At 46.9% G+C, this 23,665-nt stretch overlaps 2 protein-coding genes across 4 annotated transcripts in view; both read left to right on the forward strand.

The window, feature by feature from the left end:
• The window catches only part of PDILT (protein disulfide isomerase like, testis expressed), a 44,035-nt gene extending 43,226 nt beyond the window's left edge, over positions 1–809 (forward strand). For both annotated transcript variants that reach the window (XM_073900274.1, XM_025855577.2), the window contains one exon: positions 427–809. In XM_073900274.1, coding sequence (XP_073756375.1) covers positions 427–675 — 249 coding nt within the window. In that variant the 3' untranslated portion in view covers positions 676–809. The remainder of the gene's footprint in view (positions 1–426) is intronic.
• A 6,086-nt stretch (positions 810–6,895) lies between these two features.
• On the forward strand, positions 6,896–21,467 carry UMOD (uromodulin). 2 transcript variants are annotated; one of them, XM_025855615.2, is made up of 11 exons: positions 6,896–7,104; positions 8,577–8,774; positions 10,124–10,900; positions 11,002–11,109; positions 12,347–12,555; positions 13,513–13,661; positions 15,612–15,857; positions 18,364–18,526; positions 19,131–19,212; positions 19,960–20,001; positions 21,144–21,467. In XM_025855615.2, exons 2-11 carry the CDS (start codon positions 8,681–8,683, stop codon positions 21,203–21,205), a joined length of 1,932 nt encoding a protein of 643 aa, XP_025711400.1. In that variant the 5' UTR covers positions 6,896–7,104; positions 8,577–8,680; the 3' UTR covers positions 21,206–21,467. The 2 variants fall into 2 exon arrangements, with proteins under 2 accessions (XP_025711400.1, XP_025711401.1); XM_025855616.2 differs by having other exon boundaries at positions 8,641–8,774.
• The last annotated feature ends 2,198 nt before the right edge of the window (positions 21,468–23,665 follow it).

Genomic DNA, 23,665 nt, shown 5'->3' on the forward strand with positions numbered 1-23,665 from the left:
AAAGAAAGAAAGAAAGAAAGAAAGAAAGAAAGAAAGAAAGAAAGAAAAAGAAAGAAAAGAAAGAAAAAGAAAGCAAGCACCTACTTCTTCGTAGTCCTAACAGATGTCCTGGATAGGGATTTCATGAGAGGCCTGGGTCACACGTCCAGCCTTGGAGCTAGACCTGGGGCAGCCATACCTGTGGCCTTCAAGGGGAGGAATGGGGTTTTCCAAAGGCCCTGTTTCTGGAAGGGGCAAAACCATGGCTGGGAACTTCTTCACCTAAGCCAAATGGGCCTTTGCATCTATGAGGATCCTCCAAGTGCCTCTCTCTGGGCATTTCCCATAAAAGAAGGCTTGGTAATTACAATCACAATTATCACATATTTCTTGCCTTTTTATTTCTTTATCCTATTTCTTCCCTCCTTCCCTTCTTTTCTTGAATAGCTGTTGTCTGTTGAGCAAAGTGAAATGACAGAAGAGGAGGCATTAGCTGAGGAAAAGAAGGTACCTTTTATCAAGGAAGAGTTACCTGACCAGAAGTTGCTTGAGCTAGAGAATGTGACTGTGCTGGAAGAGCCAGCTGGACAGAAGGAAACAGCCGAGGAGGAGGAGGAGGAGGAGAAGGTGAAGGTGGCTAAGCCAAAGGGACCTCCAAAACAAGAGAAGAAACCAAAAGTGAAGGAAGAACTGTAGCTTCTTCAAAGCCAAGAGCCATTTCCCAGCCATTTCCCATTTCCTGGCATCATTTTCTAAGGGGAATCTACTCCAAAAAGATTATATATCGTTGTGGTGGATGGAAGCTAGATGATTAAAAACTCCTGAATGTCTTTGGCCCTGTTCTACTCATTACCCTTTTCCTGGTTGGAGCTACCTTAGAAGAGCCGTTTGGTCTGGAATTCATACAGGGTTGCAAGCAAAGCCATAACTGCAACAATTAACGAGTATTTACAGCGTGCTGCTCAGTCATGCGATTCTCACATCACTTTCATTACCCCCATTTCACATATGGGGAAACTGAGGCAAAGAGAGGCTAAGCAACTAGTCAGGATCACACAAGTTAGGACGCCCTTAAGCTATGATCCTAGGCACTCTCACCTCAGAGACTGCATTTAACCACTATGCGCACACCATCTCCACTAGGTTGGAGTCCCCAGGGTGGGGACTGATCTATTTATGCTGCATTTTGACACAGTAAGAAAGAGATCCAGCCCCAAACATGTCCCCAGTCTTCTATATCTCTTTTTTTTTTTTTAAGATTTTTTATTTATTTATTTGAGAGAGAGGGAATGAGAGCCAGAGAGCAGGAGAGGGAAGAGGGTCAGAGGGAGAAGCAGACTCCCCGCTGAGCAGGGAGTCCGATGTGGGACTCGATCCCGGGACTCCAGGATCATGACCTGAGCCGAAGGCAGTTGCTTAACCAACTGAGCCACCCAGGCGCCCCCCAGTCTTCTATATCTCAATAAATGACCCAGTCTCTTAAGCAGCAATATGCTAGCATAATGCTCAAGTCCCTTCGTTTACTACCATAAAAGTAACTGCACCAATTGGTGTGACTCCACCCACTTGCACTGACTCCACCCCCTTCCATCCAGTGACATGCCCCACTTATCTCCGCGTGACTCCAGCCACTTCCTTCCACCTCCTCCCACCATTCTCAGGCCTGGAAGTCTCCCGAATTGTGTGCTTCTACTGCCATTCTGTACCTCCCTGCCCAACCCCCATCCATATTCCATAAAGTTGCTGAAATGATCTTTTATTTTTTTTTAAAGATTTTATTTATTTATTTGAGAGAGAGAGCACACGAGAGGGGGGAGGGTCAGAGAGAGAAGCGGACTCCCCGCCGAGAAGGGAGCCCGATGTGGGACTCGATCCCAGGACTCCAGGATCATGACCTGAGCCGAAGGCAGTTGCTTAACCAACTGAGCCACCCAGGCGCCCTGAAATGATCTTTTAAAAAGCCATAGTCTTGAAGGCTTGCAACACCACCTGTTTTTAACTCTATAATGGAATCTTTATCGCTTTTAGAATAAGATCCAGTCTGTTTTACCATGCCTTCAAGGCCTGGAAACTTCTGGCCCCACAGATCTCTTCTGCTTTTTCCTCTCTCCCTCTCATTTTCTAGGCTCCAGCCATGCTTCCTGTCTATTCTTTGAACAGTTCAAGTGCTCTCTCTCCTCATGGTTGTTACTTCTGCCTAAATGCACACGTAATACACTCCCACAGATCTTCATGCAGATGTATTTTTCATCCTTCAAACCTCAGTTCAAATGTCACCACCTCAAAGAGGCCTTCCTAGATACCAATATTTGAAAGCATCTTATTTTGCTGTGCACTAATATACTGCTTGCTTCCCCCACTGGTGGGTAAGTCCTGGAGCAGATATATCTATTTTGTTCCACTGTATTTCCAATGCCTAGAACACTGCTTAGACACAGTAGATGCTCAGTAAGTATCCACAGAAAATGAAATTTCATATCAGGCAGCACCCCATCTCTGAGATACATGATTTCACTGTCATCCCAAAAGGGGGAGGTGCTGACAGTGTTGCCTGGAGACACAAATTAGATTCTGTGTTAGTTTCCTATTATTGCACTGACAAATTGCCACAAATTTAGTGGCTCGAAGAAGTACCAGCTTTCTTACAGCTCTGAAGGCCAGAAATCAGAAGTCATTTTCACTGAGCTAAAGTCAAGGTATCATCAGGGTTGGTCCCCTCTGGAAGAATCCCTTGACTTGCCTTTTCTAGCTTCTGGAGACTGCCTGCATTCCGTAGCCCACGGGCCTGCCCAGACAACCTTACATCACGATCCTGAACTTAAATCCTACTGCAAGGTCTCTTTTGTCATGTCAGGTACCATTCACAGCTGCTGAGGATTAGGACATAGACGTACTGGGAAGTCATCATTCAGCTGACCACAGATTTCATGCTGCTGATTTGTGATAATCATTTTGGCCAAGTGATAATAGGGCTCCTCTTGGGAAAAGAGGGGCCTATTATTTTACAGACCAAGGTCTCTACAAACTGTCTGGGCCTTTCTACTTTCCACCTGTCATGTAAGAGAAAGGTTGTTTTTACTCCTTCAGGCCTCCTGACCCAGCTCCTGGGCCTCCCTCTTCCCCCCCTAAACCTGGCCTGTCCACATCCAGATGAAGCAGGGAACAGCCTGGGGCCCTGGAACTCACCTGAGCCAGACTGCCCCAACAGGGGCAGGTGTTAGTATTCAGGACATGGTGTGAGGCTCACCTGCCTCAGCCTTCAGGCTATGTGGCTGCTAGTCAAAGGAGGGGTTCATGGGGACTGCTAAGAATAAATCATGCGGAACGGAGTCCCAGTCAGGCCACCAGCCAGAGAATGCATGTGCTACCTGCAGGTCCCCCATATGTATCTGGGGCCTCAGGAAGTGGGGGATCAGGTTGGGATAAGCAGTTATAGGTAAGTAAGGCCAATGATGACCCTTCTGTTGGGAGAGTCATCTCCCTTGGCTCATTTTTTATCCCCCCCGCCCCAACACACAGTACTCTCACAAAAAGCCTTTCTATTCTGTTGAGCAAATTTCTCCACACCTTAGCTTCACTCCCTCAAAAAAAGACCTGAAACCACTTATCCCTCATGGCTGAGCACGGAATGCTTTTTACCCCAAGGAGTGCAAGGCATCATAGAAGTAAATCTGAATAAGATAAGGGCTATGGTATGGATTTACCATGTGCTAGCTGGGTAATCTCACGGAAGCAACTCAATATTTCTGAACTACAATCTTCTTGGTAACATGTGTTGTGGCTCATTGTCTGAGACAATAAATGTAAAAGCATTCAACCTAGTCTCTGACCCAAGAGAGGCACTCAGTAAGTGACAACTGTCAATTATTAAGATCAAGTTTCTTACCCATGTTTAAAAGTTAAGAGGGGAAGAGCATTCCAAGAAGATGGGAACTTCTGATAAACTGAGTAAGGTTTGTTCAGAAACAAATATTTTTTGGCTACTTTTCTGGAAGTAAGTTAAAGAAAAAAAAAAACAGCGATTGAATTTGGCAATGTGGATGTCTTTGGTGATCCTGATGAGCAACGTCAATGGAGCTGGCAGTTCAGGAAGCTTACCAGCGTGAATGTGAGTGGAAAGTGTGCAGATAAATCTTTTGTGAAGTTCGGCTATGAAAGGATGGAAAACAGGATGGTGGCTGGAGGGCGTATGGGGTCAAAGGAAGCTTTCTACAGAAGGGACTAGAGGAAAGAAAAGAAAAAAAGAAAAAGAAAGGAAAGAAGGAGAGAAAGAAAGAAAGAAAGAAAGAAAGAAAGAAAGAAAGAAAGAAAGAAAAAGAAAGAAAGAAAGAAAGAAAGAAAGAAAGAAAGAAAGAAAAAGAAAGGGACTAGCAGATGAGAATACTCCAAGTGCTTATGAGAAGAGGAAGTTACGGGAGGAAGGGGTAGGTGGAGATGAGGAAAAAAGGTTATCAGTCCAGGAAGAAGGATGCTGCTTCCATCATGGGAGAGGAGAAGTGGAAGATGAATCCAGAGACAGGAAGATGGAGAAGTTGAGGGAGGCAATGCTTAGTGACTCCACTGAGAATGCCATGATGTCATTAAATGTGTGGGGCTGGGAGACGGTAGGAATTTTGAAGAAAGAGTGGAAAAACAACCAACCAGAGGAACACCACAGGATGCTCCAGCTGTGTTGAGGGCAGGTGATGCTTATTGTTTTAAAATGTAAGTTTTGTTATTATTATATGACAAGGCTAACAGATGAGAAGACGAACGCCATTGAAAACATAGTTGATTAGATTCCCGGATCCCAAGAGGAGGGGGCACACGAAGAAGTACCAGGGTCAGTCAGGAGGCCAAGGGAGAGGGGAAACATGAGCAAGAGCCTTTCTTGTGGTTCCCATGGGAAGGAACAGGAGAGGCAGGGAAGCAGGTTGAGGACTGAATAGTTTGAATAATTTCAGCAGGTCTTGGGATGAGGGACTGGTCCCGGTTGTCTGGTGCCTGGCCCTGGGGTGATGAAGGCAGGGGAATAGTGGCCCTGAGTGTGAGAGCCCCCAGCAAAGGAGGGCTGGTAGGGGGTGGGGGGGGAGCCTCTGGGTGGTGGGTTTGCATATAAAAGGCAGATCTCTACCCAGCCGTTGGCAATCTCTAGGAATTAGTTAGCCTGGGAGGGGCAATCCCTCCAGGGTAAGCAAAGCCCCAAGATGTATAAGCATCAAGTACAGAAACTGGAAAAATGTGGTTATTAGACTTATGAATAAACTATAACACAAATGCCCCATATTCTTGCCTGTGGCCTTTGCCCAGACAACTCCAGGAGCCACCCGGAGCCTCCATTTTAATCCTTTAAGGACATCCGAACTCAGGTTTAGACAGGGCCTCATATGCACCAACCAGAAATGATATTCACCATCCAAAATTGGAGAAAAAGAATATTAAGAACTTTTATTTTCTTCTTAAGCAGTAGGGGAAAAAAAAGAAAGAAAGAAAGGACACAGCCAATTCAGGAAAGAAGAATAAGTAACACACACAAAGAGATAATGATTTCCCTTTTCACTGAAGAATTACAAAAGTAAGCAATGAGATTTCTCACTTCTTTTTTTGACAAAGATGAAGGAAAGTGTACAATGCTCAGGATTGGTACTATGGGATTATAAACTAGTTTATTTTTTTAAAGATTTTATTTATTATTTGAGAGAGAGAGAGAGAGAGAGAGAGCGCGCACAGGTGGGGGGAGGGGCAGAAGGAGAGGGAGAAGCAGACTCCCCCTGAGCAGGGAGCCCAACACGGAGCTCCATCTCAGGACCCCAAGATCACGGCCTGAGCTGAAGTCAGATACTTAACTGACTGAGATACCCAGGCGCCCCTAAACTAGTTTATTTAAAAAAAAAATCTCTCTCTGGGGGTGCTGTTTGGGAAGAGGTATCAAAATTCTTAAAACTGCACCACCTCTTTGACCCAGAAATTTCACTCCTACAAAATTATCCTGAGATGATTGCATAGTGCTGATGGTTATCCTACCACTAAATGAGACAAGATGAGAAAGATCCTGAAAAAGTAAATGCAATGGGTCATTGTTCTATTTCCTGCTCAGCCCAAGTTTACACACATTCAATTTTTCTCAGTGGGACTGACTCTTAGACTGGATTCCCATCTACATGGGAATTGGTCAGGAGCCGTGGCGTTGAGCCCAGTCTCTGCCATTTTGACCCCTGTGACTGTACATCAGCAAAGCAGCACTGACAGTGACTTCCATGGGTAGAATCATTACATCACCTCTGTTCTTGCATCTTCTCCTTTAACCACCATAACAACTTGAAGAGATGGGTACTTTCCTTTTACAGACAACAAAAATGACCTCAGGAAGATTATTAAAGAAATGAGTCCTCTGGCACACAATAAACGGCTGATCAGGAGCCAGGTGGACGGACTCAAAAGTCAGTCTACTCAGTCACAAAGTTACCCACCTCCCAAGGGGGCCTATCCTCATGGGAACTCAGATTCTTTGTTTCACAGAGTGGGTCTGGTCTGGTGATGTCTCAATTATCTTCAGGCTTTGACTTTCAACCATTTTCACCTCCTCTCCTGCTCATGTCCGGACCATAGAGGAGCCTGCTGAGCCCATGAGGATGGAGTGTGCTTCAGCAGAGTGCCCTACTCAGGGCAGGAAACCCAAATGGCCACAGGTGCATGTCCTAATGAGGGCAATAAAAACCCCCTTTTGCCCCAGCGCAGGCTGGCTTCAGATACTGGCCTCTGCCTGGCTCCTTGGGTCCACCTTGTCCCTCTCATTGACCAAGAAAATGCCTAGTACCTTGGCACTGCTTTTCCGGTTAATTTCTAACTAAGGAATCTCTTTATATCAAAAGGTGCAAAACAGAGGCCTTATATTTGCGGGCACAAGTTTGACCCCCAATGTCAGTCATTTGGGGCGTCCACATATTAGGAAAAAGAACAACAACAATCTGACAGCCTAGGAAAAGAAAACACTGTGCCCACAGGGGAAAATATTCCACCCTTAAGAAAACAATCTCAAGAAACAGAACCAGAGAATAATTGGAGGAAAGACTGCCAGCCAGGGGCAGATGTATATATAGGAGGCACACACTTGGAAATGGACTAATTCTACCTCTGTGGCTTCAGGTAAGGCTATCTATGGCTCTCTCCTCTCCTAGCCACTTCTCCCCCCACCTAGTTCTCTGCTAATTCCCACTCTGGGAGAGGGGGGAAGGAAATGAAGAGATTGGACACCTGGGTCAGACCTAGATTGGGTCATTCCTCTGCTGACTATTGGCTTCATTATCTTCAGTTGGTCAATCTCCCTCCCTTCGAGGCTGTGCTTTACTAATAACAATGACTACTATTTCTTCACTCATTCAACAAATATTAGCAAAGTGCCTACTATGTACTAGGCACTGGGGATATAGCAGTGAACAACAGCATTTGCTATGTGCCAGGCCCTGCTTTGCTCATATCATCTTAGTTAATCCCCATGACAATATGCAGTCAGTTATCATCTGCCACAGTGTTTTCACGACCCATTAGTAGATCATGAAATCATTTGTGGATTATATCCAAAATTTTCTTCTAATTAAATGTTAGATACTATTTCAGCAAGCAATGCATACAATACTAAGATTTTTATAAAATTTATATTTTGTGTGCATGTGTGTACCCATGCACATACACAAGCAACTACACCAAGTATTTTCCTTATAGTAGATCGTGATCACAAAGGCTTGGAAAACACAGCTCCAGAACACAAGTTCTCTGATCACAGGGACTTCAAACTGAGCCTGGCACATCATAGGCACTCAGTTTGTGAAAGCAAGGATCCATATTTCATAGATGAGGAAACTAATTATTAGCGAGTTGAAATACCTTGCCCAGTGTTACACTGTCAGTGATTAGTAAAACAGGGATTTGGATCCTGGTGGCAGGCTCCAGGTGCCACACATTTAACCACCACTTACTACCCTAGTTTGCTGCTGTAAAAATTGAGGCAATAGTAATACCCACCCAGGATTATTTCACCAATTGAGTGAAATAATAAGTGACTGCTCTGGAAACACCAAAATCCACTGTGAAGGTTAATCATCTCTGGAGTTGCTTATCTGAATAAACTTCTTTACAATATATGGGTTGCATGAAGTCAGGGGTCTTGCCTGTCCCATTCATGGCCTTCCTCGGTGTGTAACTCCCTGTTTGGCACATGGTAGCTACGCAGTAGATGTTTGTTGAAGGATAAATGGATCTGGGCAAGTTGAAAGTATCCCATCAGGGGATCAGGAGTGGCTGTGAAAACCTAAAGCTGCCTCCAGTAAGATGAGGAGTCCAGAACACACTACCCCATCTTGCTGCTTCCTGTTCCAAATGAGACTCAGTTCTTCCAGATTCACTGAGACTGGGGGAGCAGAGGCTAATATGGGGGTGGGAGGATGGGTGGGGTCACAGATGGGAAAACCACCAAAGCAAGGGCCACAGCACTGTACACTTCTTGTAGTTCATATAAATGGCATCTTCTGGAGTCGTGCAGTGCAGGACTAAAGCACTCTTCCCAACTGTGGGGAAGTGAGTTAGATCATGCATTTATCCCATCCATCTCTGTTCCACAGGACTCCAGGCATCACAGACAGGGAGGAAATCCCAAGGGGTCAACCTGTCTTTGCCTTTGGGCAGGTTCTCCCCAGACCAGAAGAAGCTGTGAAGAGCAGAAAGAATGGGGCAGCTTTCCTCTCTGACCTCGGTGTGGATGGTAGTCATGGTAACCTCTTGGGTCATCATAGCTGCATCCACTGACACCTTGGAAGCAAGTAAGTGGGGGGGTTGTGTGTGTGTGTGTTTGTGTGTGCAGGGAACGATGCTGCTGTTAACAGAGGAGGTCTGGCTTCCTCTCCTATCATGCTTAGAATTTGATTTATTCTAAATCCGTTTTTTTTTTAAGATTTTATTTATTTATTTGACAGAGAGAGGGATACAGCAAGAAAGGGAACACAAGCAGGGGGAGTGGGAGAGGGAGAAGCAGGCTTCCCGCCGAGTAGGGATCCCGATGCAGGGCTCGATCCCAGGACCCTGGGATCACGACCTGAGCCGAAGGCAGACGTTTAACGACTGAGCCCCCCAGGCGCCCCTCTAAATCCATTTTTTATACTTTAATGTATACAGGATTCAGATGGGAGTTTTGATAAAATGCAGATTCTGATTCAGTAGGCCCTGCATAGGGCCTGAAATTCTACATTTCTGACAAGCTCTCAGGTAATACTGATGCTGTGGTCCTTGGATCACACATTGGAGGCAAGAGTCTAGACTACCACTAAGGTCCCCTGGCAATTTACTGGAAGGTCAAGGTCTAACACACCACAGTGGCTCCCAAACACCTCCCCCTGCACTCTTAAGAGGTCATTCCATTGGGTCTTGCATTATCCTCATCTAGCTTTCAGCTTCTCCCTGGGGAAGGGAGTTGGGCGTCTCCCCTGAGCTGGGCGTCTCCCCTGAGCTGGAGTACTTTGGGGCACAGTAAATGCCATTTCAGTGTCATGGTTAAGAGGTTAAGAGCATATACTCTGTGGTCCTGCCACCTAGGTTTCTGTCCTGGCTCTGCTGCTTACCAACAGAGCAAGTGGCTTAAACCCTCTGAACCTCAGTTTGCTTATCTTTAAAATAAGGGTAAATACAAAAGCGATCCCACAGGGCCATTGGCGATGATTCAATGAGATAATGAGTGAAAAGCATACAGCTCGTTATCTTTACTGTGTTTATTGCCATGGAGGATGTCACACAAAGTGCGACTGCCCTGTCAGGGAGAGTTGGGGAAGTCTTCAGAGGGGAGGCAGGGAAGATCTGAGTAAAAGGCATTAAATGTTCAAAGGTGGGGAAGGGGTGACAGGGTCACCTAAATCCTACCAAAGTGTCAAGAACTCTGTATTATTCCTCTGGATGTGGAAACGTGGATATTTTAAAAGAAGACATACTTTGAAAGCAATGCTTAACAGAGAAGAATGCACAGTGGAAGCATCAGGGGAGTTTTGTTTAGTTGTTTGGGAGGGAGTCATCCAGGGACCAAGTCTTAAAGAACATGGTACCCTAAGGGATGCAGGAGGACTCTCTGAGTGACCACTGGCCCAGCTGCCCCCACTCTGAGGCCGGACTCTTCTATCCACAGGGAACTGCTCTGAATGTCACAGCAATGCCACCTGCATGGAGGATGGGGCTGTCACAACATGCTCCTGCCAGGTGGGTTTCACTGGCAATGGCCTTGTGTGCGTGGACCTGGATGAATGTGTCATCCCTGGGGCCCACAACTGCTCTGAGGACAGCAGCTGCGTGAACATGCCGGGCTCCTACTTGTGCACCTGCCCTGACGGCTTCCGACTGACGCCCGGGCTGGGCTGCACCGACGTGGATGAGTGCGCCGAGCCCGGGCTCAGCCACTGCCACGCCCTGGCCACCTGTGTCAATAGCAAGGGCAATTACTCGTGTGTCTGTCCCGAGGGCTACCTGGGGGACGGGCAACACTGCGAGTGCTCCCCAGGCTCCTGTGGGCCGGGATTGGACTGCGTGCCCGAGGGCGACGCGCTGGTGTGCGCGGACCCGTGCCAGGAGTACCGCATCCTGGATGAGTACTGGCGCAGCACCGAGCATGGGGTGGGTTACACCTGCGACGTGGGCCTGAGCGGCTGGTACCGCTTCATGGGGCCAGGCGGTGTGCGCCTGGCGGAGACCTGCGTGCCGGTCCTGCACTGCAACACGGCCGCGCCCATGTGGCTCAACGGTACGCACCCGTCCAGTGATGAGGGCATAGTGAGCCGCACAGCCTGCGCACACTGGAGTGGCCACTGCTGCCTGTGGCACACGTCTGTCCAGGTGAAGGCCTGTGCTGGTGGCTACTATGTCTACAACCTAAGCGCGCCCCCTGAGTGCTATCTGGCCTATTGCACAGGTGAGTGGGCGTCTCCCCCTACCTCCCACTCCAGACCTGGGTGGGCCCCACGGGAGACCGGGGAGCAGCCCTGTTGACTGACAGTGTCTGTGATCCTGCAGACCCCAGCTCTGTGTTGGGGACATGTGAGGAGTGCAGTACAGACGAGGACTGCAAATCGGATGATGGCACATGGAGCTGCCAGTGCAAACAGGACTTCAACATCACTGGTGAGACCAGTAGGAGGAGGGCAATGTGTTGAGAAATGTCAGCAACTGGGGGAGGCACACATTCCTATGTGTGAGTTGGGGACATATGGGGATGATGCAGGGATGCATATCATCCCATCTGAGTGAAAAGTGGGTCCAGTAATATCTGTTAAAACCAGGAGAAGCTCTCTGGGCTCCTGGGCTCCCTTTAGCTGACCCCAAAGTTCCCAGAGCTTGAGGAACCTCCTTACCCCCAGCCTTCCTCCTGAGGCTCCCACACCACAGTACAGGTGGCTACCACTTGTTGGCCAAAGGCTGCCTAAGCCGGATTTCTGCAGCTCAAGAACACAGGACTGGTGACCAGCCTGCGGTTTCTAGGGCTGGGCCCTCCTCTGATCAGCAGAGGATCCTGAGCAGGGCTCTGTGGGTCTCCAAGCGTCAGTTTCCCCATATGTACAATGACTGAAGCAGGATAGTATTTCCCAAACTTCAGTCATGATTTTAGTACCAATTTTACAATTTCGTTTTATCCAAGTACTACCTGGACTGTGGTTTTTATTATTAACTTGTTCTTCTTTAAATTGGTTGAATCCTTCTTCTTTTAAATAAACTTGGGACACTTAAGGCCACTGCTGCATCTATCTGTGGCAAGTAACTCTTACCTTAGATAGAAGGTAACAGTAAAAATGAATACAATGAAAGAAAATTATTAAATTCCGGCAGCTGTGTAATACTTCAATTTTAAAAAGTTAAAAAAAAATCCAGCTGGATGTCACTGTGTGCCCCAAACACTTAGCCTGATGTCTGCACTCCGTTGTTTTAAAAGGGAAATTAGCAAGTATATAGCATTAAAAACATTAGTAGCTAGTGTGGACTATCTCTTTAATATAGAAAGAATGGAAAGATATTGCGATTATTGTGTTTGTTTGTTGTTTTGTTTTACTGAGATTCAATGTTTTTAATGCTGGGGGCGGGGGCAGTGAATGACCTGAAAATAATATTGTTTTTTGCATACAATCCACACTTAGGGTAACATGGAGCTGATGGTTGGCCATGTGGATCCATCCAATGATGCTGGGAATCCAGTCTTGTGTCTCCGTCCCTCTGAGAGAGGAGACCACAGCAAGATGAGACAGGGGCTAAATCTGAGTGCCCCCGGCTGGTGGCCAGCCTGACAGCTGGGCCCGGGCTCTGGGGATGTGCTGGATGCTGAATTGTGGTCCCAGGTTTCCAATCCTGCCTTCCCTGCCCATTTCAGATCTCTCCCTCCTGGAGCGCAGGCTGGAGTGTGGAGCCAATGACATCAAGGTGTCCCTGAGCAAGTGCCAGCTGAAGAGCCTGGGCTTTGAGAAGGTTTTCATGTACCTGCGTGACAGCCAGTGCTCAGGCTTCCGTGAGAGGGGCGACCGGGACTGGATATCTGTGGTGACCCCAGCCAGGGGTGGCCCCTGTGGAACAGTGATGATGGTATGTCCTGGCCAGTGTGGGACAGGGTTGGAGCACTGCCTGGTTCAAGCCCCAGCTTTACCACTTCCTAGTCATATGAGCCTGACTGTGCCTCAGTTTCCTCAACTGTAAAATAGAATAATGATACTAGTACCTACTTCACAGGGTTGTTAAGAGGATTAAATGAGTTAATGTGTGTGAAGTGATTGAGACACTGGCAGGCACAGTGTAAGTGCTCAATAAATGTTAGCTTTAAATAAAGAGAATGATCCATGGTGACAGTGCCCCATTTTACAGATGGGAACGGAAGGGCCCAGACAGGACAGTGATTCTTCTCAGCCAGGAGGTATCAGCACTGGGCTCAGAAGCAGGTCTGCCTGTCTTGGGTGGTCCTCAGAGGCAAGGTCTGCATCACCACTGTTCAGAGAACCAGGACCTCACCTCCAGAAACCTCCTCAAAAGGGACCCAGAGGTCAATATTTGAGTGGAATACTGCTCCTCCAACTCCCTCATCCCCCAGAAAGAAAAGGAAAGAAGACAAAAGAAAGGAAGAAAGAAATTGTTATTTGCTTAGCACAGCATTTGAAATTCCAGCATTAATAATGAGTCTGGACGTGGTTTTTAGTGTTTTTAGTGTTTGAGAAGAAGCGTGGCCTAATTTGAAGAGCCCAGGCTTATTAGATCCCACATACTGTGGGCAAGTTACTCAAGAGTTACTCAGCTTCTATGAACCCCCATCTCCTCATCATGGGGCAGGGAGATAGTCGCCCTGCCTCTTAGGGTCACTGAAGAGGCTAATGCAGTCATGCAGGAGGAGTGTTTAGCTCAGGGCCTAGTTCATAAATGGTTGCTGTCCTTATAACTTTTGATTATGACAGCTGGGAGGGCAGCTCACAGGTGGCCAGAGAAACCCCTTTGGCTTTGAGTCCCACTCAGATTCTCATGCCCCTTTCTCCCACTCCCACCCCCCCAATACAGAGGAATGAAACCCATGCCACGTATAGCAACACCCTCTACCTGGCAGATGAGATCATCATCCGTGACCGCAACATCAAAATCAACTTTGCGTGTTCCTACCCCCTGGACATGAAAGTCAGCTTGAAGACCTCCATGCAGCCAATGGTCAGGTGCGGCCAGAGAGGGTCCCCAGCGCGCCTGGCCATCTCTACCCGCACAACCTCTTAACCACCAGGCCTCAGCTTCCCTGTTAACTGCCATCCATATGTTGCTGGGTGGGGCAGCTGGGAGGCAGTATTTTCCAATGGCGGAGCCCAGCCTGGAAGGAAGGAACCCAGATTCAAATCCAGGCTCTGGCACATACTAACCAGGTGGCTCTGGAAATTGACAGCCCCACTCTGGGTGTCAAACTTCTCATCTGTGAAATGGATTTAGCAGTACTCATACTGCCTTTCTTAGAAGCACAACAGTGCTTGGCATGTGTGAATTAAATATTAGGGCCTCTGGCTTATTCGAGGGGCAGGGTGGTTGGACCAGATGGAAGGAGGGAGGGCTCTTGGTCCAGACCTACTGTTTATATGATCTATAAATCATATGCCATATTTGGACCTTAGTTTCCTTCCTTCTCTGGAAGGAAGAATCAAATAGGAATTTGATAAAAAAAAAAAAAGAGGGGTTTATAAATAATGCCTCTTAGAGTTTGAGGGTCTTTAAGGAAATACGTTTGGGGATGCCTACAGGGTGAACCAGAGAAGTTCCACCCATATTGGGTGTCACATGAGATTTTATTATTAAAAAAAGTAGTAAAAGGATCCTGTTGCTAAATAAAATTGAAAATCTCTGAGTAGGATGAATCACAGGCCAATGATGCGAATGTGATGTTGGAAAAAATTGCAGTTGTAACTATAACAAGCACTTATCAAGAGCTGACTGTACGTCAGGCATTGTGTTAACTGCTCTACAGGAAACCTCTCACTGAAATCTTAGAGTACCTTAAGAGGTGTAAATATTACTATTAGTAGTAGTGTTCCCATTATACAGATGTGGAATTTGAGGCTCAGAGAAGACTGAGTAACCTGTCCAAAGTTAGAGTCTAGTAAGTGGCAGAGCTGGGATTCAAACCTAGGCCATCATGCCCAGAGCCCCCACTCTACCATGACCTTCATTATGAAGCTCATCCATGGCTACATGTTCTTTGGGCCAACCTGACTCAGGGAAGGGCACTAGGCACTGATGAGGGTGCATGGCTGACCTGGGGGAAGAAGGTGGTTCATTGTCTGCCTTTGGCTGGAGAACCACCTGGCCAAGTGGTGCCCTGGAGCACTGTGGCCGTGTCTCAGGCCTGACAGACTTCAAGGAGCAACACATCTATATGGAGATGTCTCTCTGGTTTGAGCTGGAAATCTTGCCCTAGTCCAAATCTGAGTCCAAACCAATAACCCAGTTCTCACCTGCAAAATGGACTTCTACATTACTGAGTTTTTATCATGTGCCTTATTTCCTAGCGTTATCAGTCTCACAGTGTCCTTTATTGGCTCATTCTGCGAAGTCTCATCAGTGTAGCTGTTTTCAATGTGGTTAGAAATAACCCATTTACAAAACTCCTATCTTCTGCTGTAGGAGGACCCAGAACTCTGACCTAGGCCTGTAGGACTCATAGTCATCCCTTTTAACTGCTCCAGGTTAAGACCAAAGAAGGAATGTAGGTGACTCCCTTGAGAATTTGTTTATTGGACTCCTTGAAGGCAAGGGCCCCCAAGTGAAGGAGATGGGCAGGTTACAAAAAATGTGGTCTGTGGATCAGCAGCATCAGCATCACATGGGAGCTTGTTAAAAATGCAGAACCTTGAGCCCCACCTGAACCTACCAAACCAGAACCTGCATTGCAACAAGATCCTGAGGTGACCCATGTCTGCTCATCACAGTTGGCAGCCATTGCAGTGGTTGGTGGGTTCCAGTCCTCCTGCTAAATAAACACGCAGAGAGCCATCCAGTCCTCCTGCTAAATAAACACGCAGAGAGCCATCCCAGGGATGGCCTGGGACTGCAGACTAGAAGGGGTGGCCCATCTGTTGCTGTTCTCAGCTCTGGTTTTCTCATCAGCTCCTCTCCCCCTGTAGCGTCCTAAACATCAGTGTGGGAGGGACAGGCATGTTCACCGTGCGGATGGCACTCTTCCAGAGCCCTGCCTACACACAGCCCTACGAAGGCTCCTCTGTGACCCTGGCCACAGAGGCCTTTCTCTATGTGGGCACTGTGCTGGATGGGGGTGACCTGTCCCGGTTTGCACTGCTGATGACCAACTGCTATGCCACACCCAGTGGCAACGCCACAGACCCCTTGAAGTATTTCATCATCCAGGACAGGTAAGGCCCGTAGATGGAATTCTGGGGCAGGAGGGGGCAGCCTTTGGATTTGGATTTGGGGGAAAGTACATCTTTATATTCACAATGTCTAGTTGAAATTTAGCATTACCATCTGTTATGAACATAGGCAACAAACCACAGTATTAGCAGGACACGTGAAAACATTTACACATCAGTACTTTTTAGTTACTAGAGTATTAGAGTTTCTACTAGAAATTATTATTTAATGTATTATCAAATATACATCCTTGTAAATAAATGTGTTTATATATAATAGATACGTAAGTATATAATGCATATATCAAATGCTCTAATATTTTAAGAACTATGCTTCAGTTGAACTGATTTCCTTTATAATCTTAGGTACTTTATGCACTTAAAACATTATTTTTGAAGAGGGAGGCAAGGGCTTCACCAGAAGGTTGGGAGTGTCCAGGACTCAAGAAAAGGTTAGGAAACCTGATTGAAAGGTGCACTCACCCAGAGTAGGAAGCAAGATGGCACTTGGCTGGGAGGAGTGAGCTGGAGACACAGTTAACCAAGGACCAGTTGTAAAAGGGGGGACACAGGTGGCACTGGAGAACCGTGGACCACACTGTGAGGAAGTAATCCACGTTGTCATTCAAATCAGAATAGATGTCTTTGGAAGCTTACTGTGTGCCAGGCTCTGTGCATAGCACAGTGAATAGAAGGGACAAAACTCTCTGCCTTCATACAGCTGATATTCTAAGAGGGGGGACCAATAATTAAACAAGAGAAATCTGTAGCATGTCAGTGGTAAGGGGGCTATAGGAAAAACCCAAAGCAGGGAAAGGGGAGGGGCATATGCTATTTAATAGCATAGTCAGAAAAAGCATCCCCCAAAGGCACTGACCTATTCCTGTTTCGGTTCTTAGAATCTGCCTGGTTACATCAAGGGAAAAGTATCAGTTGGGTGCTCATCTGACACTTATACCTCTCTGTTATTGCTAATCCCCTTTGCAACAGAAAGAAGTCTGTTTTAGGGCCTTCTGCTGTGACAGGAGCGAACTAAGATTTAATAGCACTGTTTTACTTTGTATAACTAAGATTTAATAGCACTGTTTTACTTTGTATTTATCTGTAAATGGTCATGTTGTGCTTATGGCAAGTGATGTTGGCTTGCTATTTGTGGTCAGGATCTAAAGATTCTTTTAAAAAACAGATGTATTCCAATAAAAATATATGTATATCTAATGCAAACAGCAAGTAAATTATAACAATACAGATGCTGGGAAACACAGGAAAACATACACGAAGGTGGTTTCTAGGTAAGGCCAAAAAAGCAAGTTTGGAAAGGGGCATTGATGGAGATCGGAGCATCATGGAGATTTGAGTCCATATCTTGGCTTTGCTATTTCTTAGTCTGGAGACACAATTCATCTCATCTCTCCAAATATTCATGTTCTCATATGTGAAATTGGCATAAATAATACCTACTGTGTAGGGATTTGTAAACTTTTTTTTCCTAGTGAAAACATTGAGCATGTATGTCGTGGGACACTTGGAAAGTTTTGGAAAAGCAGCAGGAAGAAATGCTGAGTGTGCCTGTGTTTTTCTGTCTGGGTGTGTGTGGGAGCTGGGTTGGGGAGCACCAGTCCAAGAGGGGTGGTGAACATTCCAGGACGTATAAGGAAGAGCCAGCTGAGGAGACAGCAAGGGGCTGGAGGGGACACTTGGATGCCCTGCTCAGGTTGGGTGCGTGGAGCTTTCAGGGGGTGGGTCCCCTGAACCTCAGAGCTTTTATTGTGGGCACTTTTACAAACAGATCTGAATTGTCTGCACAAAGCAGGGAGTTCCCTTCTCAGTTCTTCCTCTGTGCAGTCAGCATTCCGTCCCCTCTCCTAAATCAATTTTGAGCAAATTTTATGTAAAAGAGCGGAGAAAATGACCAATTCGCCTGCCCTTGTATCCTGATCCAGCCCAGCACACACATGAGTCTCTGCATATGCAATTTTGAGTTTTGGTGCAATTGTGTATGTATACTGATGGGTGCACATACACACACACACACACACACACACACACAGACACACTCCCTTTTGGTCACTGCCCCTCAGGACTTAGAAGTGTCCACTGTTATCATCAGAACCAGGCATATAGGAGATAGCCAACAAATGGCAGCTAATGATCCTGAATGTCATTTCCTGGGAAATCAGCGGTGCTGACTTTATAGCATAGTTTCAACCCTGTGCTGATGACATTTTTATTTCAGCATTATATATATGCATTAGGATATGTAGCATCTACTGTGTGTCATATATGTAGCATGCTCTTGGAAAAGTTAACTCATTTAATCTTCCCAGCTATCTTATGATATGGGTTACAAATAGTATTTCCTGTATATAGATGGGGAAACTGGGGCACAGAGAGATTAAGTTGCTCAAGGACACATAGCTAATAGGTGGTGGAGTGAGATTTGAACCCAGGAAGTTTGGCTCCAGAGTGCCTGCTTAACCAACCATGTAATATGACTTAACCTTCCCAGATGTCCACGCACTAAGGACTCAACCATCCAGGTGGTGGAGAACGGGGAGTCCCCTCAGGGCCGATTTTCTGTCCAGATGTTCCGTTTTGCCGGGAACTACGACCTGGTCTACCTGCACTGTGAAGTGTATCTGTGCGACACCTCTACTGAAAAATGCAAACCTGTGAGTTGCCTCTCCTCCCTCAGGCTGCCTGCCATGATCTCCCCCCTGCCCGTCTCCCATAGCCAAAGACATTTGGCCACAAGGTCTAAAAGAAAACAAACACTTCTGCTGTGTTTCTCTTTTAGTCCAGGAATAGAATGAGCAGTAAGATGGGGTGGGCAGAGCATGGTAGGAGACCTAAGCTGTTAGGAAATCAGGCAGAATCGGTGCAGTGTGACAGGCTGGCAAATGCTCTGGCTTATCTGCAAGCTTGTGTTCTGGTAACAGAAGCTGACATTTTAAAGCACCAGGTGCACCTTATCTGTGTTAACTTTTTCATTCTTTGCAGTAACTAAAGGGGAGGCATTTTATTAGCTCCCTTTTCTATATGGGGAGAGCAGCTCAGAGAACTTAAGTGACTTTCCTAAGATCATAAACCTAACGAAAGGTAGAGGTGGGGCATGAGCCCAAGTATACAGATCTCCTGACAACTCCTGCCTCGACCATCCTCAAGCCCCAACCTGAGGCAGGAGGAGGTCCTATGAGGAGTGCAGCCCACTCCCCATGGCAGAACCACATTCAGTCTCCCTCATGGAAGGCTTTCTTTGTTGCCCTCTTCCTGCAGACCTGCTCCGGGACCAGATTCCGAGGTGGGGGCAGCATAGATCAAACCCACGTCCTGAACCTGGGTCCCATAACACGGAAAAGTAAGAGAGCCACTCCCTCCTCCATGTCTCTGGTGGGGAATATTCTCTGGAGATGATAAGGGATGACAGAACCTGGCACGTGGAACTTATTGGGTTCTGAAGAACCTGAACAAGTGGATTCTGTGGGGCAAGGTGGACTATAAGCTGCCTTCCTTTTACCAGTTCCCAGTCATTCATTCATTCCATTGCGCAAATTTGTTTTTGTACCTCCTGTGTGCTAGGCCCTGTGCTAGTGTTTGGGGATCTTGTGGTGAGCAAAAGCAGACACAGACCCGGTTCACATGTAGCTTATAGACCAGTGGAGCAGTCATTATTCAGACTGAGGAGAGATTAACCAAGAGGGGTCAGGGAAAGGGGGTGAGGGGAAGAGAATCCCAGGCAGAGGGTACAGCATGGGCAAAGGGCCTGTGGTGGCAGGGGTGAGGGGGTGGGTAGCCCAGCCTGCTAGAAGAACTGAGAAAAGGCCAGGCAGGCTGGAAAGAGGAGGAGAATGGTATGGGATGAGCTGATGCAGGTGGGCCCAGACCATGGGGGGACATACAGTTGTTGCTAAGGTTTGGGGCCTTTCTCCTGAAAATAGCGGGGAACTCCTGAAGGGTCCAAAGCAGGGAAGTGACATGATCGGACCCGGGTTTCAAAAAGACCACTCTAGCTGCAAAGAGAAGAGCAAACTGAAGGGATATGTCTCCGGCTTCTTGCCATCTGCATGCCCTCCCCTTGCACTGATCCTTCTCTTTCCCTTTACAGATGTCCAAGCAGTAGTCTCAAGGGCTGCTTCCAGCAGCCTGGGTAAGTTCAGGTCCTCTTTCCAGGGGGACCTGCACTAGAACCTTTCTCTGGGGCTTTTATATATGGGCCCAGAATGTGCTGGAGTGCCTGGCCTGCTTGGCCTGAGCTCTGAAGAGGTGACTGTGTCTGTAGAAACTCCTGGTTCTGGGGCTGTACATATGCACATACACCTGTGCTGTCCCACAGTAGTGCATATGTGCACACAGACACAGGTGTGCCCAGACACAGAATGTATATCATCCAAACATGTTTGCACACATACACACACACCAGGTCACATGCATATGCTCATATTTGCACACACAGATGCACAGATAGCTGGAGTTGCATGCACGCATATTTGCAGGGACAGACATACACATACTTATACAAACTTATACCCAGTAGACATGCATACACTAGGTCTGTACCTTGTACACTTCCTGAAGCTTTGTGATTCATCTCTAACACCTTTTTTAGGACTCACTCAACAGGTGACAAATATATGTTGAGTGCTACTACATGCCAAGGACCAGGCTTAGTTCCGGGATAAACATCACAGACAAACAAGAAACCCTGTTTCTCTGCCTCTCTGACCACAAAGGCTAGGGACAGGTGGCATTTTATGGCCTTTGATTTTCACAGACACAGACTTGTCTGAAAATCTGGATGAAAAGTGAATTCATGTTGCCCTTCTTGGCTCCTGGCATCTAGATCTGAAAGAGCTGTTATACCAACCTAGTGTTTTACCTGAGCTAGGCCAACTCTGTATCAGTGAGCTTGGAGCTAAAGATTCAAGATATTGACAAGGACAAGAGGCTTGTCCTCTGTGAATATCCCAAGGTCACCAAGGATGGTTGAGTAAGTTGGGCACTGTATGTGAGTGTCCTTTTGAGGGGCTACCAATCCTAGTGCCAGAAGAAAGGCTGTCTTCTTCAATCTGGTCCACCTGGGAGGGCACCTTTTTCTATTTTTCCACCCCGAGTGGCACCTTGTTCTAATTGGTTTTCAGGGCAGATAGAGAGAAAGTTTCCCTTTTCTAACTGATCAGCCCAGAGAGGGTGTCCTTTCCTAATTGGTCAGTCTAAAGGTGGCATCTTATGTTAGTTCTGCACACAGGCACATCAGTGCTAGCAGCAGCCCTATAATTGCTTTCTTTGCAGGGTTCCTGAAGGTCTGGCTGCCTCTGCTTCTGTGGGCCACATTGACCCTGATGTCTCAGTGATCGGCAGCTGGAAACCCTGTGCTCTGTGGCTTCATTTCCTGCTGGCTGGGAATGATGCAGCTTAGTGCTCCAGCCACAGAAAAGGGAGCTCATACTTCAGTCAACCTGCTCCCCTTTTCCCCCCTTTAATCCTCACTGTCGCAAAATATCCTGTATCTTTAAATTCTGCCTTCTCTCAAAATGGGACTTGTGACGTGTCTGCACATAAGGTCCCATGTCTCCTTAAAGAATGTGGCAAAATAATAATATTTTTAAAAGCTCAGTCTTTGAAGTCATTCATTCATTCAGCAAGTATTTATCGAGCACCTACTATATACAGGAACTGGTCAGAGTGCTGAGGATCCTGTGGTGAGAAAAACCAGACTGCATCCCTGCACTCATGGAGTTCACACCCTGGTTGGAGAGACTGGCTTCAGCTGGTTCTGCTGTGTAGTCAAATGAAATACATGATATCTCTGAGCTTCATCTATCCATTCATTCATTCATTCATCCATCGATCCATTTATTCAAGAAATATTTGCCAAGCACCTCCTACGCGCCAGCCCTGTGCTAGCTGCTGGGGATACAGCAGGGGATGAGCCCCACACAGCCCCTCCCCTCCTGGAGCTTACAGTCTGGCAGGAAAGGGAGAACTTGAATGGTGATTACAATGTGGCAGGCGTGGGAGAAATGGCAGACATGGACGGTGTAACTGGGGGCCGCTGCTGCTGTATAATGGGGATAATAATGATGCTTTCACAGGGTCCATTCAGCTTTGCAGAAACATTTACGTGAGCACCCAGTATGTGCCAGGTACCGTGACAGGTGCTGGGGAGACACTAGTGAATAAGACAGACACAGTCCCTGTCTTCAGAAGTCTCACAGTCTTTAGAGGTGATGTACTGACCCATCCTAGGGACCTCCTCCCTCCAGGGCACTTGTCCTTCTCCATCCAGAAGATGTAGGCCTGTGTATAGAGCCACGGCAGCAGTGGAGAGCAGACCCACTACCCACATTGGGCAGGGCTGCTTCATGAGGGGGCTTCCAGGAGGCTCACTGAAGGCACAATCAGAAGCCAAGAGGCTGCTGGGCCCAAGAGATCCAGATATTCTAAGGGACTTCTTTGTCAAGGCCAGCAGAAGCCAATGCTGATGGGAAATGTCTGCCCTGATACCAGCTGCTTCCCAGGACTCCAGCTGCGGCTTTCCAGGACAGACCAAGACCCTGTTGCATTAGTAGAGCCTTCTGACCTCAGGGAAAACCACACGTGTGTATCAGCAAACGGGCTATGGGGACGTGTACCTGGAGTTAAAGGACCTCACAGGCAGACACACAGACATGCATGGAATCCCCATACCTGTTGCCTTTACAGAAGAGCTTTATGTAGGAGGACTTCGGTGCTGAGCCCAGCCCTGTCTATGGTCAATCTGTGGTCAGTGGAGCCTGGCTGGATTGTGTGCATATTCACTTTGACCCAGGTACAACAGAACATGAAGAAAAATAAAAACAGGGGCCAAAGGCAAGAGCCAGGGAAAAGAAAACACCAGAATTAATCCCTTTGTCCCTCTGTTACTTTTCTTTTCTTTTCCTTTCTTTCCTTTTTCTTTACTTTCTTATTTTTTTTTATCCTTTAGGTATTCAGCTCAATATTCAATAGATATTTTAAACATAAATTCAATGCCGGGCACTTTTATAGGCACTACGGAAAAAGCAAGTAATCAAAACAGAGACCTTGATGGTAAAGAGCTCAGGTTTAAAAGCGGGGAATACATTTAAAGAATATGTGAAATGTCAGGTGGGGACAAGCACTTTGGGGAAAAAAAACAAGGAAGAGAATAGAGCTATGGGGTGTTATTTTATATAGGATGGTCAGGGAAGTCTCTCTGATAAGCAGAAGCTGAGAGAAGTACGAGAACAAACCAGGGGGTTATCTGAAGAAGAACATTACAGGCAAGTGCAAAGGCCCTAAGGCAGGATCTTGTGTCTTCCTAGCAAGGTTTCACTAAGACTTGGACAGCCATAAATTTTGAGGCATTACTCACAGGAGAGGCTCTGATGCATGTATGTTAATTTTTTTTCCATTTGTTTACTCAACAAGTACTTACTAGGTGTTGGTTAGAACTGCAGACAAGATCCCTGTCCACAAAGAACTTACAGCCTTCAGAGGGAGACAGATAAATTAGTAGGTAATTGAGTGGGATTGGAATCAGCCCAGAGAGGCACAGGAGCAGAAAAAAGATGCACCAGCAAGCCTGTGGTGTTCAGGAAAGTCTTCCTGGGAGAGGTGGACCTAAATATGTGGTAGGAGGCCGGACACAGTATGATCTGGGCAGAGGGAATAACACATGCAAAGGTCGAGAGGTGGGGAAGAGTTCAGAGAGCCACAGATTGGCTGGAGCATAGAATGTGTGGGGGAGAAGCTGCAGGTGAGGTAGGAGCTGTGGCCAGGGGTCAGATCCCAGGAAGCATGAAGTGACAGGA

The sequence above is a fragment of the Callorhinus ursinus genome, unplaced genomic scaffold (genome assembly GCF_003265705.2).
Source record: "Callorhinus ursinus isolate GAN/ISIS: 27379988/994484 unplaced genomic scaffold, GSC_fseal_2.0 scaffold13, whole genome shotgun sequence".
Taxonomy (NCBI): Eukaryota; Metazoa; Chordata; class Mammalia; order Carnivora; family Otariidae; genus Callorhinus; species Callorhinus ursinus.

Excerpts from the sequence above, each read along its gene's own strand:
- UMOD (XM_025855615.2), top strand. The coding sequence starts at position 8,681 with ATGGGGCAGCTTTCCTCTCTGACCTCGGTGTGGATGGTAGTCATGGTA. Across the intron at positions 8,775-10,123 it reads CACTGACACCTTGGAAGCAA|GGAACTGCTCTGAATGTCAC; the intron begins GTAAGTGGGGGG and ends TTCTATCCACAG. Across the intron at positions 12,556-13,512 it reads CCTGTGGAACAGTGATGATG|AGGAATGAAACCCATGCCAC; the intron begins GTATGTCCTGGC and ends CCCCCAATACAG.